The following is a 13,471-nucleotide window of genomic DNA, read 5'->3' as shown; positions in this document are numbered from 1 at the left end:
TTTCTTTCATACACTAGTGAAGGAAAATTACCAAAAAAACTGCTTAACTTGCCAGGCAGTCAGGAATGTGAAAGCGCAAATTGGAGAGTAAAATTTTTTCGATTTTTTCTGTTCAATGTGGTATGCTTGCATACATGTATAGAAGTTTTTACTGTCATAAAAGTGTAAGTATACTGCTGTTCATATGTACAAGCATTTAATTGAATAATATATCAATAAATACTAAATCATAAAGAAATATTAATTTTGTAAATTTGATTTTTTTATATAGAGTTACCACACATATATTTATTTTATATTAATTAATTTTTAAATTTTGCTTGACTTATTCTTTGAATTTTTTAAATTTTAATAGGTATTATTTAATATTTTTTATTTTAATTAAGTAAAAGTTTTAAGTTTTTTTTTAATTTTTTTCTCATTATTATATATTTTTTTTAATATATGTATATTTTTTGTAATATGTAATATTTTTCTGGCATTAAAAATTATACAACTATCCTTTTTTAATTCTATTACTTCATAAATTAATTTTTATGATTTTCTAAAAACTTTTTTAATTTCTTGTTAATTTTTATTAATTCAAAATTTTTTTTCTGTATTTTGCGAAATTTTTCGACTTTATAAATTAATTTTTACAATACTCTATTAATTTTTTTTAATTGCTTATTAATATTTTTTTTTTAATTTATTTTATTGAACAAACATGTTTTTTCGATTTTTTTACTCAAACTTTTTTTGACATTTGAAGTTATTTTTAATGTAATATTTTACTGAAATTAAAAAAATTACAAATATTTGTTTTAAATTTCTTATTGAAAATTTTACGACTTTTTAAATTAATTTATTTACATTTCTAGTAGTTTTATTTTAAATTTATGTGTATATTTATTGTAAGTTTTTTCATGAAATAAAATATATATATTTTGAATTTTTTACTCTTATATTTTAATTTGATTTTTTTCTGGTTTTCTAAAATTTCTATTATTATTTTTATTAATACATATTTATAATTTTATTCCGTAATTTAAATTTTTTTTTTTTGGATATTCTTGCTCAAAAAGTCTAAGATTTTATGAACTAATTTTTATAAATTTCTATGAACCTTTTTTAATTTTTTTAATTTTTATATTTTTTTTTACTTTATAAATTATTTATTATTATTTTAATTTGACAATTTTTTTATAAAACTTTTATAAATTTTCTATTATTATTTTTTTTATTTTTCTATTTTTTTGTTTAATTTTCTATTATTATTTTTTTTAAATTTTCTATTTCTATTTTTTCAGAAATATTAAATTTTATAATTTTTTATAAAACTTTTATATATTTTCTATTATTTTTTTTATATTCTATTATTTTTTTAATTTTCTATTACTATTTTTTTTTTTATTTTCTATTATTATTTTTTTTTAAATTTTCTATTTCTATTTTTTCAGAAATATTAAATTTTATAATTTTTTATAAAACTTTTATAAATTTTCTATAATTTTTTTTTTTGTAATTTTCTATTGTATATTTTCAGAATTATTTTGAATTATCTTTTTATATGTTTTTTTTTGTTTAATTTCCTATTATTAATTTCAACAATTTTTGTTTTTAAAAAGAAAATATTAATTTTTCTTACTTAAAGTTGTTAAATTATTTTTTATATATATTTAATATTTTTTAAATTTTATATTAATATTTTTATACTTTCGCAACAAAACTGCTAAAGAAAGTATTATAGTTTTGTTCACATAACGGTTGTTTGTAACACCCCCAAAACTAATTCAAGAAAATTTAAATTATTTTTATGAATTTTCTTAAACAAAAATGGTATGACTTTTTATAATTTTCTATTAATAGTTTTGTTATTTTTTTTATGAATATATTTTTTCAACTTTGTTACTTAGCAATTTTATAACTTTTTAAATTATTTGGTTCTTAATTTTCCAAAATTTTTGTTGGTATACGTTTTTATTCCATTCAAATTTGGTCATTGTTTAAGATTTATTTATTAACGATTTTGTTTGAAATTTCGATCTTATTGCATATTAGAGCCATACATACAGTGGAAAGCTAAACTGTCCGGATGTTTTGCATTAAGGAAGTAAGGTAATGAAAATAATACAAATATAGGTAGATTATCAGATATATGTATTTTTCTTATTTAATTGAACATTATTCTAAATTATAAAGCACAAAAACTCATATAAATTGCTTCAAAAAAATAAAAAAATTAACAAAAAACAAAAAATTCACTATTCGGACACTTTTGCACAGTACAAGAAATACACATTATCATGATATTGCTTTGTTAAAATCTAACGGTATTTAACCCGTTGGTTTTTTTTTGTTTGTTGTCTCGTTATGAAGCTTTTATTGTTCTATTTGTGCATTATTGTTTGACCTGTGAAGTGATTAACATGATTTTTAAATAAAAATTTAAAAGATCTTCAAAAATGAGAAAAACGCCAACTGATATTGAACAATGTGATAAATTTGTTGCAAAATAATTATTCATGCCGTAAAATTGCTGAAAAATTAAATTTAAGTAAATCCACGGTAAATGATATAAAAAAACGACGAAATGTAGCTTGCAATAATAACCAAGGAGGTCGACCAAGACTACTTTCTGATGGTGATGCCCGGCAGATTGAACGTTTGCTACATAATAAGGACACCAAGACCCCGAAAAATGCAGCAAAAAGGATTGGTAAGGATGTTAGTTCCTGGACGGTTAGACGCGCATTAAATAGAATTGGTTTAGTAGCCAGTGTGAAAAAGAAAAAGCCAGCACTTTCCGATAGAAATGTGAAAAGACGCCTTCATTTCTGTAAAACCCTGATGGAAAAGAATACTATTGACATAGGCCGTAGGAGCGCATCCAAAAGCACCATGTGAAGGAAACGATGAAACATGGTGGCGGCAGTATAATGGTGTGGGGATGTTTTACTTGGTGGAACATTGGTCCTTTGGTGAGAATACAAGGTATAATGAAGAAGGAGGATTACCTGAATATTCTACAAACAAATTTACCAGAATTTGTTGACGAGAGTGCTTATCCAACCGAAGAAGTTGTTTTTCAGCAAGACGGGAATCCGAAGCACACGGCCAAAATAGTTAAAAGCTGGCTTCAAAACCAAACTTTTGGGACAATGGAATGGCCTGCACAAAGCCCAGACCTGAATCCAATAGAAAATTTATGGGCTATTGTGAAAAGAAGGCTGGGAGCATATGAAAACCCACCAAAAAATGTTGACGAGCTTTGGGAGAGAATACAACATGAATGGCGAGCTCTTGACCGTGATATCATCCAAAAGTTGGTGGAGAGTATGCCAAAACGTATTGAAAACGTAATTAGAAATAAAGGCCTTTGGACGAAATTGTAAATTGGCAACGTTTATTGGTTTCAACAAACAGTGCAAAAGTGTCCGAATAGTGAATTTTTTGTTTTTTTAATTATATGAGTTTTTGTGCTTTATAATTTAGAATAATGTTCAATTAATTAAAAAAAATACATATATCTGATAATATACCCATCTTTGTATTATTTTCTTTACCTAACTTCCTTAGTGCAAAACATCCGGACAGTTTAGCTTCCCACTGTATATACATACATAATTACATATGAACATACATACATATTCGCACCCGATTGCATTGCAACCCAAGATAAAGGACAGCCAGGACATTTGCAACCCAAGCAATTAAAAATGCATTCGTTGACATTCATAAATCAGTTGACATTAAAAAAAAACAGCAACACAAAATAAAAATACAGAGAGTGAAATAAGTAGCAAAGACAGAAATGCAGAAATGCACAAAGAGCCGATTGCAGCGGCACAAAAATGTCGTGCACGAATAAACACGCACACACACACACACATACCCAGTGCACTTAAGAAATTGTGCCATAGAACGAGAACGCACATCTTTTGTGCAAAGAAATGCAATTGTTACTTGTTGTTCAGTTGGCATTTGGCATTTGGCATTATCAAAGGAGCGAAATAGCTTGGGATAACATCTGAAGGTTGGAAATGTAACAAAACAAATGAAAAGGTGGCAATAAAACACTTCGGCGCCCTTTTGACAGACGGGTTACATAACACATACGTACATATGTATGTGCAAACAAACTTAGTTATATACCTATTGCAGCATTTATAGCATTCATAACTTCATTGGATCGTATTAATGATTTATAATTTAAGTGACAGCTTTATGAAGTGTCTTACACACTTACTTATTATTATTTTTGCTGTTTTTACTTTTAGTTTTTCTATTTTTTTCTTTGCCTACCATATTTATGTATTTTATCCCATATCATATGCCATATCAGTACATACACATAAAACATACAGCAGAAAGCAACTCACTCAAAATTCGTTGCATACCCTTAGGCTTTAATGCACTACAATTCCGTTAGGTGTCAAGTAACATTGTATGTAGTATACTTTCAGGCGCTAAATAAGCATTTCCTTAAAAAATCTGTATATTTAAATCATTATCTGTTATTTATTTATAACCAAATTGTATAAGACCACATTTGCCTTAATTTTTTTCCACGAATTTTTATAATATTTTATATAATTTGATGTCCGTTTTATTTCACATACCGCAGATAAGTATTATTTACTTTATTTTTTTTTTAACATTAATCTAATTTTTAATAATTTTGTAACTTTCAATGATTTATGTGTTTTAATCGCCTTTTTTGGAATTACAGTGCTGTTAAACCGATTAAATATTTTAATTATTTTATTGTATTATATTATATTATATTTTACTTTACTTTATTTTATTTTTATTTATTTCATTTCATTTCATTTCGTTTAATTTTTTTACACTCTCGCAACAAAAGTTGCTAAGAGAGTATTATAGTTTTGTTCACATAACGGTTGTTTGTAAGTCATAAAACTAAACGAGTTAGATATAGGGTTATATATACCAAAGTGATCAGGGTGACGAGACGAGTCAAAATCCGAATGTCTGTCTGACCAATAAAGCTATATAAACCAAACTTTCTGCAGTCGTTTCTCTTACGTACCCCACCACACCACATGAAAATAGTTGAAATCGGATAATAACCACGCCCACCTCCCATACAAAGGTTAGGTTGAAAATTACTAAAAGTGGGTTAACTCACTAACGAAAAACGTCAGAAATACTAAATTTTACCGAAGAAATTGCAGAAGGATGCTGCACTCAGATTTTTTTACAAAATGGAAAATGGCCGTGGCGTCGCCCACTTATGGGTCAAAAACCATATCTCAGAAATTACTCGACCGATTTCAATGAAATTCGGTATATAATATTTTCTTGATACCTTGATGAGACTGGTGGAATATGGGCGAAATTGGTTCACTACGCTACGCCTACTTCCCATATAACTCAATTTTGAATCCTTCTGCTTCGTTCACTTTATAATATATACATAAAGAACCAATGAAGATAGCGAAATTAAACTTTACACAAATACTGTATTTGAGCTGTGGCATCACTTGTGAAAAAATTGTCTATAACTTTTCAAAGCTCCAAATACCGAATATGAAGAATTCAGTGCCCCATGGTAATTTTTCACCGCAAATATCGGTAAATCTCTCAGATATCTTAATTTGATTTAGAGGAAATATTTTTCTTCTAATAGTGTAACTTCCCATAGCTCTCATATACCTAATTATAGGATTTTCAAATTGGGTCAAATTGTGTGTTATCTGAATAAAAATATATCAATAAATTGCGAGAGTAAAAAATGTTCGGTTGCACCCGAACTTAGCCTTTCCTTACTTGTTTTTTAATTAAACTTTTCAAATTGTTTCTTAACAAAAATCTCTGAAGAAAGACATAATAATTCTTGCTTGAGCAATATGCATGTCGAGTGTTCCAAAAATAACGATAATTGTTTGAATTTATTTTTCTGTAATGCTTTCCAAAAGCTTTCACATAAATATGATGATTTGGAAAAGGATGTCCAACTGAATTTAAGTAAATTATATAATACAAAACCTTTATAATACACTTCTCTGTCAAAAGCAAAAGTTTATAAAGCTGAAATGTGAATGTCGATGTAAATATTTGATTAAACAATAAATAACTGATTCATTCACAACAACAACGTACAAACAACGCAACCGATCTATAAAGAGACGGCAACACTGTTCTTGTGTATACTACGAGTGGATGCAAAACCTAAACGCGATAACAGTCAGTTGAACTTCGCGTTTTGAACATATCGGTTGTCGATGAGTAGTGACGCTAGCGCAACGTAAATGTCAGTTTATACTCACAATTTACATATGTATAGAGAATTTGTGTATGAATCATAAAGTGTACAAAAATAACTCCAAATTACGCAACAGATTTTACACTAGAGAAATGTTCATAATATACCGTAATACGCTAAACAGACGGCAAAGTTATTCCTTATTAGCTGCGCTCTTAATCGGTTCCACTTTTGTGGGTGACAGACGGCAGCAAAGCGAGTTATAAACTCCCATAACAGCTGATTGGCAATAATATTTCCATTTTGGTGAAATAAAATTGGTTAGAGAGCAAATATTGCTGTTGTTAGCCGCACAACTGGTACAAAATCACTAATTATTAAAAAAATATACATAAATACGTTATTATTAGAACTTCCATTTTAGAAAAAATTAGCATGCGTATGTTTTTGTTTACATTTAATTGAAAAACAGCTGTCAGTATTGCATATTTTCATTCACAATAGATAAAAAGCGGCCATGATTAACAATGTTGCCAACGAAAATGCAGCGAACTCCCACTAACTCTCTAAAATTTTGAGGATTAAATGGGAGTTAGCAAACGGAGTTAACTGAGATAACTCTCGAATTAACCCCGATTAAAGCAGTTATTCCGAAATAACGTCGCCGTTTGTCAGGGATTTAACGGACTGTGTAATCCCGTCGATATGTATTTAAAGGGCGATTGTAACCGGTGTTTCGTGTTCTTTTAATTTGTAGATTGTATCAACTCTGCCCGTCTACGGTTTTGCGTTCTTCGCTGATTGCAGCATATGTATGTAAGTACGCGTGTTTCACACGTACACCCAATGAGCTACCGATCACTGAGCTATAATATCGAAAAATATTTCTCAGTATAGAGCGAGCAGCGGAGCAAATAAGTTCAAATTTTATTAACTTGATGAGTTGTTGCGGTATAAAGTTCGGTATATTATAATACATACATATATATAATATAAGCTTCGATATGTTCATTCTTTGTTTTACGTGATATTGTTATACGGAAACGGGAATAGCGATTATATATTATATTAACTTTGTTATTTGTAAAACAAGTACAACAATAAAAAATAATTTCTTTAAAGCGAAAAGTGCGATTTCGCATTTTAGGGAAACCCCCTGCATTCATTCTTAATATATGTACATATATATGTATGTACAGTAAGCAAAAAAAGTTTACGTACATACAGTTTTTTCCAGACAAACAGTAATCGCAATTTTTTTATACAAAGTTCAACGACAGTATTAAGATTTTATTCATTTCTTTCATGAATTCAATATTGTCAAAAAAAAAACAAAAAACAAAAAAAACTGAGAATCACACCAAAAAAGTTTACTATATTACTTGTTTCGGTTTTTTTCGTCGCGTTTTTCGGAGAAATCTAACGATAATAAATTATTTGTGTTTCAAACTATGTATTTGATTGCTTCAGTGTTGTTGCAGGATAATTTTAATTTTGTGTCAAACGTCAAAGTGTAAAGTCGAAATGGAGCGTGGTCTTGAAATTCCATTTGAGACTCAGAAAATTTCATTAAACTTGAATTTTAAAGGGAATCGGGCACGTAAGTTAAACAAAAAAATAAAAAAAAAATATTGAGGTGAAAGTTTTCAGTATGGCAACAATGAAATTGCTGTTTGATATTGTAACGAAAATGGCAAGAGAACAAACTAGAATTGACAATCGAAATCGATAACTAGCCAGATGTATCTAGATATTCGTAATTGCCAGAATGTTCGAGTGCCGATGTATCGTTTATAATCGACTACATAAGGGCTGCCGGACTGGCAGCAAGACACAGTTCTGATAAGAGAGTTATCGAGTGGGGACAATTCTAAGGAGAGAGTTGTCGAGCAAAGTGTAAACAAGTTATAAATTAGTGTTGTAAAGTAGAGTATTGAGTAGTAAAGTGTTAAGTTATAAGGAATTAGAAATAAAGATTAGTGTATAGCCATTAAAGTGTGACTTTTATTTGACAATCCAGTGATCGAACTCAGGGTAGAGTTTCAGCGTTAACAACAGATTTTGGAAATCTGTTACAATATGTTGCCGCCATCTTCAAAATATTCAAGACACTGGCTGCAAGACGACAAGAAAACCTCGCTGTCGCTAAGTCGTGAAGTGCAGTCGTCAATGTATTCAAAGCATTAGTTCTGTCCAAATTTTTGGCTTTTTTGCAGTTTATTGTTACGGCAGAAAACATTTGCGGTGTCTACTCGGGTTTCATATATACAATCATACATATAATAAGGGAGAAACAAATATTTTGTATGGTAAACGTAAAAATCTAAAAAAAAGATTTGGGAAAAGTCTAGAGAAATACGTATCTTTTCTGTTTTCGAACTAATTAGGCTGTACGCAACTGATGAATACAAACTTCGAACGGAAGAAAATTCAAACATTTGTTGACATACGATTAGTAAATTAATATTTTCTTCTTTTTTTACAGATTCCAATTGAATAAACAAAATGGATAATGAAATGATATTAGACTTCAGTGATTATAGCAAGGCATATGCGCGCATTACTGATAAGTGGAAACGTCTCAACACACGAGACCTTAATAATCTAAATCGAAAACGTATGAATATATATAGCTGAATTGTTTGTTGGTTATCTTTTATACCAACAATTCTTTCTTCCAATTTATAGATATGAACAAAGCAATAAAAGCATTTAAGCAGAATTGGAAGCCCACTAAGGATACGACAATGTCTTTATTGGATCTGAATGATGCTTGTTTACAAAAAATTGTGAAATACGCCAAGAACTTTGAGAAATTCGCAACAAGTAACAAAGAAATTGAACATTGGAGCTTGACTTGCACAACACTCAAGGAGTTTTATAATATGGAGTTACAAAAGATAAGTACTGTTATGAAGACCAAAGTCTTAAAATTAAATGATGATAAAAAGATGCTAGATGAAATAATTCAGCGTAATCTTGATATTGTTGAAGTGCGTGGCGATGATTTGATCGACTCAGACCTTAGTGTACTTGATTTTTTTCCGGGTATAAAACGTTTGACGTTACGAAACTCTCGGCTCACAGGTACGTTTCAACAATCTAAACATAATTTTATGCAATCGATAACATTTGCAATAATCGATATACCATTTGATAATATATGTGTAATACAATATAATATATAGACAGTTGTAAAATGTTACAAATGTATTTATTTATAGGAAAACATATAAACGAGCTCACCGACTTGGAGGAACTAGAATTAAACGAAATCGACGGTTTTATACCGAAAAATCTGAGTCTAATTTTTAAAAACAATGAACTACGCATTTTGAAATTGATGTATGTACCAGGATCGTTCACAGAACATTTCGCCTATGAAATCAGTCAAAATTTAATGAAACAAGAAGGAAAAGATATGCAACAACTGGAGGAATTGGCTATAAGTTTGGATGGCATAGACGGTTGGCAAGCGCTCGGTCCTTTGTGTTATTTAAAGAAATTAGAAATGCATACAGGCAATATGCGATTTCAAAACTGTCGATATTTTTTCAACGAATTAAGTAAAAACATAAACTTGCAGGAATTGAAAATCGTAAATCCCACTAACAGATTGACTACAGATGATTTAGAAATTATAACGATGCTGAGATATTTAAAATATTTAACTATTAACATGAAATTTGCAAATTACTTCCAACCGTTTAGTAAATTTTCATATTTAGTGGAATTACATCTACCTAAAGTGAACATCTGTTTTAAACATATCATAGAAATGCTCTCTGATTGCTGGCGACTAACCGTATTTGAATGCTATAAGATCGTTGAATTTAGAGGCGAACAATTTTTTGCCGCCGTCGATTTAGTAAAAGCTCAAAATCGAGATAAATTACCAGTAAGAGTGCTAGTAACAGATGATAGAACATTAAAGACCAAAGTGGTAAGTTTATCTAACTGAAAATGTAACATTGTCTAGTTAAGTATTGCTCCTTATACTCTTGCAACAAAGTTGCTAAAGAGAGTATGATAGTTTTGTTCACATAACGGTTGTTTGTGTCACCCAAAAATAAAAGAGTTAGATATGGGGTTATATGTATATAAATGATCAGTATGACGAGTGGAGTTGAAATCCGGATGTCTGCCCGTCCGTCTGTCCGTGCAAACGATAACTTGAGTAAAAATTTAGATATTATGATGAAACTTGGAACACACCTTGGCACCCTGAGGAGGTTGGTATTGTGCGAAATCGGACCCTTGCCACGCCCTACTAAGCCATAAATAAAGTTATGAAAGCAAAGTTTGGTACAGAGGATCACATTAGGGAGATGCATATTGGGGTTTTTTTTTTTTGGGAACATGGACGTGGCCCCGCCCACAAATAGGTTTTTTGTATATATATCGAAAACCAATAAAGCTATATAAACCAAACTTTCTGCAGTGGTTACTTTTAGCTACTTCTTAATACAGTCCAAAAATGAATTGGATAATAACCACGCCCACTTCCCATACAGAGGTTAGGTTGAAAATTACTAAAAGTGGGTTACCTCACTAACGAAAAACGTCAGATACACTAAATTTTACAGAAGAAATGGCAGAAAGAAGCTGCACTCAGATTTTTGTTACCAAATTAAAAATGGGCGTGGCGTCGCCCACTTATGGGTCAAAAACCATATCTCAGGAACTACTCGACAGATTTCAATGAAATTCGGTATATAATATTTTCTTGCCACGAAATCGGTTCACAAGACCACTTACTTTCCATATAACTCAATTTTTTTTCAACTGATTTATTCACTTTATAATATATACATACATTAGGAACCAATGATGATAGGGGAATAAAACTTTGCACAAATACTGTATTTGAGCTGTGGGATCACTTGTGAAAAGATTGAATTGAAAAATTGTGAAAAATCGAAATCCGACTATAACTTTTCAATGCCCCGGACATCGAATATGAAAAACCCAGTGCCTTATGTTAATTTTTCTCCGAAAATATCGGTAAATCTCTCAGATATCTTATTTTAATTTAGAGGAAATCTTTTTCTTCTAATAGTGTGTCTCTGTGCCAAGCATGGTTAAAATCGGTTCATAACTTCCCATAGTTCGTATATAAAAAATTATAGGATTTTCAAAAATACGTTGGGCTTAATATCGAAATCGGTTCAGGAATTACCTCAGCCCTCATATACTATATACATATGTTGATTTTCGTTATTCTATTGGACTTTATGCTGAATATATGGGTCAAATTGTGTGTTATCTTAAAACAAACTATATCAATTAAATTGCGAGAGTATTAAATGTTCCGTTGCACCCGAACTTAGCCTTTCCTTACTTGTTGTTTTTTTCTTTTTTTTTAGAGAAAACATACTGATGTTATAGTTTTTGAACGCTCTCACTATTTTGACGATGTATAAAAAGTTAAAACGATAGCAAAAATTCAAAACTATGCTTCATTTGGCTTCTCCGTCACTTTTTTCCATGCTCAGCCTACAGAGCAGTGCGCACTTGGAAGAAATTTGGTTTCGCTAATGCGGTAATCGTCGTGACTCAGTACTCTTTGGAAGCAATAAATAAAACATCGTACTCTGTTGGAAGATCTACATAAGTACATATATAAACGGCGCATAAAATCGTATTAGAATGTTTATTTCGTTTAAACTATAAGAGCTTTTCCTACCTAAGGGATTTTGAGGTTATTGTAATATACATATATCAAGTAGCATTACAAATTTTTGAATATTTTCTACAAAAAGTGTAATATTTTTTTTAATAAATACTAAAAACTCTATGCAAATTATGCATATACGATCTTTCATATATTTTTAATTTGTTTTTTAAATTGGCATTGATCAAATTGTCACTCGTTTTAGTCTTAGCCTTTTCACACAGAAACTAATTGATCAATTAACCGGCCTCTGCTCGATTAAAACGCTGATTAAGATCGATTTACCATAACCAATAAAATTCTACATTAATTATTAGTTGAATTTTAATCGACCGTATTTGTAATCATATATACGTTCCTTGTTTGCGACTTGTTGTTCACGCTACACGTTGGTAGATGTCGCTGCTAAAAATAGCAATCAGCTGATGAAACGTACCAACTACTTATGAAAAGCAAAAACAAAAATATATAACAGGTGATTGGTTATCGAGCAGCCGGCAGTATGAAGGGCAATAACTGAGTTCTCAATCAAAATTTTAATGGATCAATTAATTTGGCTGTATGAAAAGGTTGTTATGGGTCTTACGAGGGCTGCTATATATATTTCTGGCCTAGGCAACACTAAGTGTTGCCAGGTGCAATCTGACATTTCCATTGGAAAGTTTGACATTTTTTAGCATAACATCACTCAGAACGTTTTGTCATTTAATCGTGAATTGTTTGATTTATAGGGAATTAAAAAATTCATCTCGGCCAAAAAATGTGAAAAACTGGTACAACGAATTCTATCGTGGCCGACGCTCGCTCAAAAACGAATTCCGTGAAGGTCGTCTAAAAACAGCCGTTGTGCCAGAAAACATCGATGCCGTACGTGAACTGATAATGCAAGACCGTCATGTAACATACCTTCAGGTAGAGGCATGCATATGCATTTCTCCCACCAGCATACATTCGATATTGCATGAACACCTGGCCGTAAAAAAGGTTTGTTCTCGTTGGATCCCGCACAATTTGACAATCGCTCAAAAAAAGGCTCAAAAAAAGTGCTTCGAAAATTGGTTTGAGCGCATGCAAAAGTGTATAAATCTTGATGGAGAAAATTTTGAAAAACAGTAAAACCATTTTCGTTGATAAATATTCTTATTTTCGTTATTAGGCCAGAAATATATATAGCAGCCCTCGTATAGTTAAAGTTAATGAATTGTATATGTACATCATATTAATTAAAGGTAAAGTTTACGATAGGTTGCTAGGGTTCAACTGACGATAGAATAGAATAGAATAACAATTAGAGGTATTCACTGCAACCTGTAGTCTGTTGTGCCCTCCCAATGTCTACAACGACTCCATTAGTCCCTGCGCCCTGATGAATTCCAGAATAGCGCTAGGAGTGAGGGAGTCAATGCGTCACTCAGTTGGGATGGTATGTGCCAAAATTCTGCGCCTGTTTCTGTAAAGTGCTATACATTCTAATGGTAGGTATAGGAGAGTTTCAGCCTCCATGTCAACTGAAGACCTTGCTCATATTTAAAGCGTTTGTTGGTAAGACGGTTTTTTTTTCACAATAAATTTTACACTAATAATTTACC

At 30.6% G+C, this 13,471-nt stretch overlaps 1 protein-coding gene across 6 annotated transcripts; it reads left to right on the top strand.

Moving 5' to 3' along the window:
- The first annotated feature begins 6,145 nt into the window (after positions 1 to 6,145).
- On the top strand, positions 6,146 to 11,654 carry LOC105218403 (uncharacterized). 6 transcript variants are annotated; one of them, XM_054230721.1, is made up of 6 exons: positions 7,154 to 7,171; positions 7,690 to 7,808; positions 8,694 to 8,825; positions 8,897 to 9,295; positions 9,433 to 10,151; positions 11,575 to 11,654. In XM_054230721.1, exons 3-6 carry the CDS (start codon positions 8,714 to 8,716, stop codon positions 11,629 to 11,631), a joined length of 1,287 nt encoding a protein of 428 aa, XP_054086696.1. In that variant the 5' UTR covers positions 7,154 to 7,171; positions 7,690 to 7,808; positions 8,694 to 8,713; the 3' UTR covers positions 11,632 to 11,654. The 6 variants fall into 6 exon arrangements, with proteins under 6 accessions (XP_054086693.1, XP_028900091.2, XP_054086695.1 ...); XM_054230718.1 differs by lacking the exons at positions 7,154 to 7,171; positions 7,690 to 7,808 and adding an exon at positions 6,146 to 6,256; XM_029044258.2 differs by lacking the exons at positions 7,154 to 7,171; positions 7,690 to 7,808 and adding an exon at positions 6,156 to 6,250.
- The last annotated feature ends 1,817 nt before the right edge of the window (positions 11,655 to 13,471 follow it).

Source organism: Zeugodacus cucurbitae, chromosome 5 (genome assembly GCF_028554725.1).
Source record: "Zeugodacus cucurbitae isolate PBARC_wt_2022May chromosome 5, idZeuCucr1.2, whole genome shotgun sequence".
NCBI classification, from domain to species: domain Eukaryota; kingdom Metazoa; phylum Arthropoda; class Insecta; order Diptera; family Tephritidae; genus Zeugodacus; species Zeugodacus cucurbitae.
This window is presented reverse-complemented; position numbering and strand designations above follow the sequence as displayed.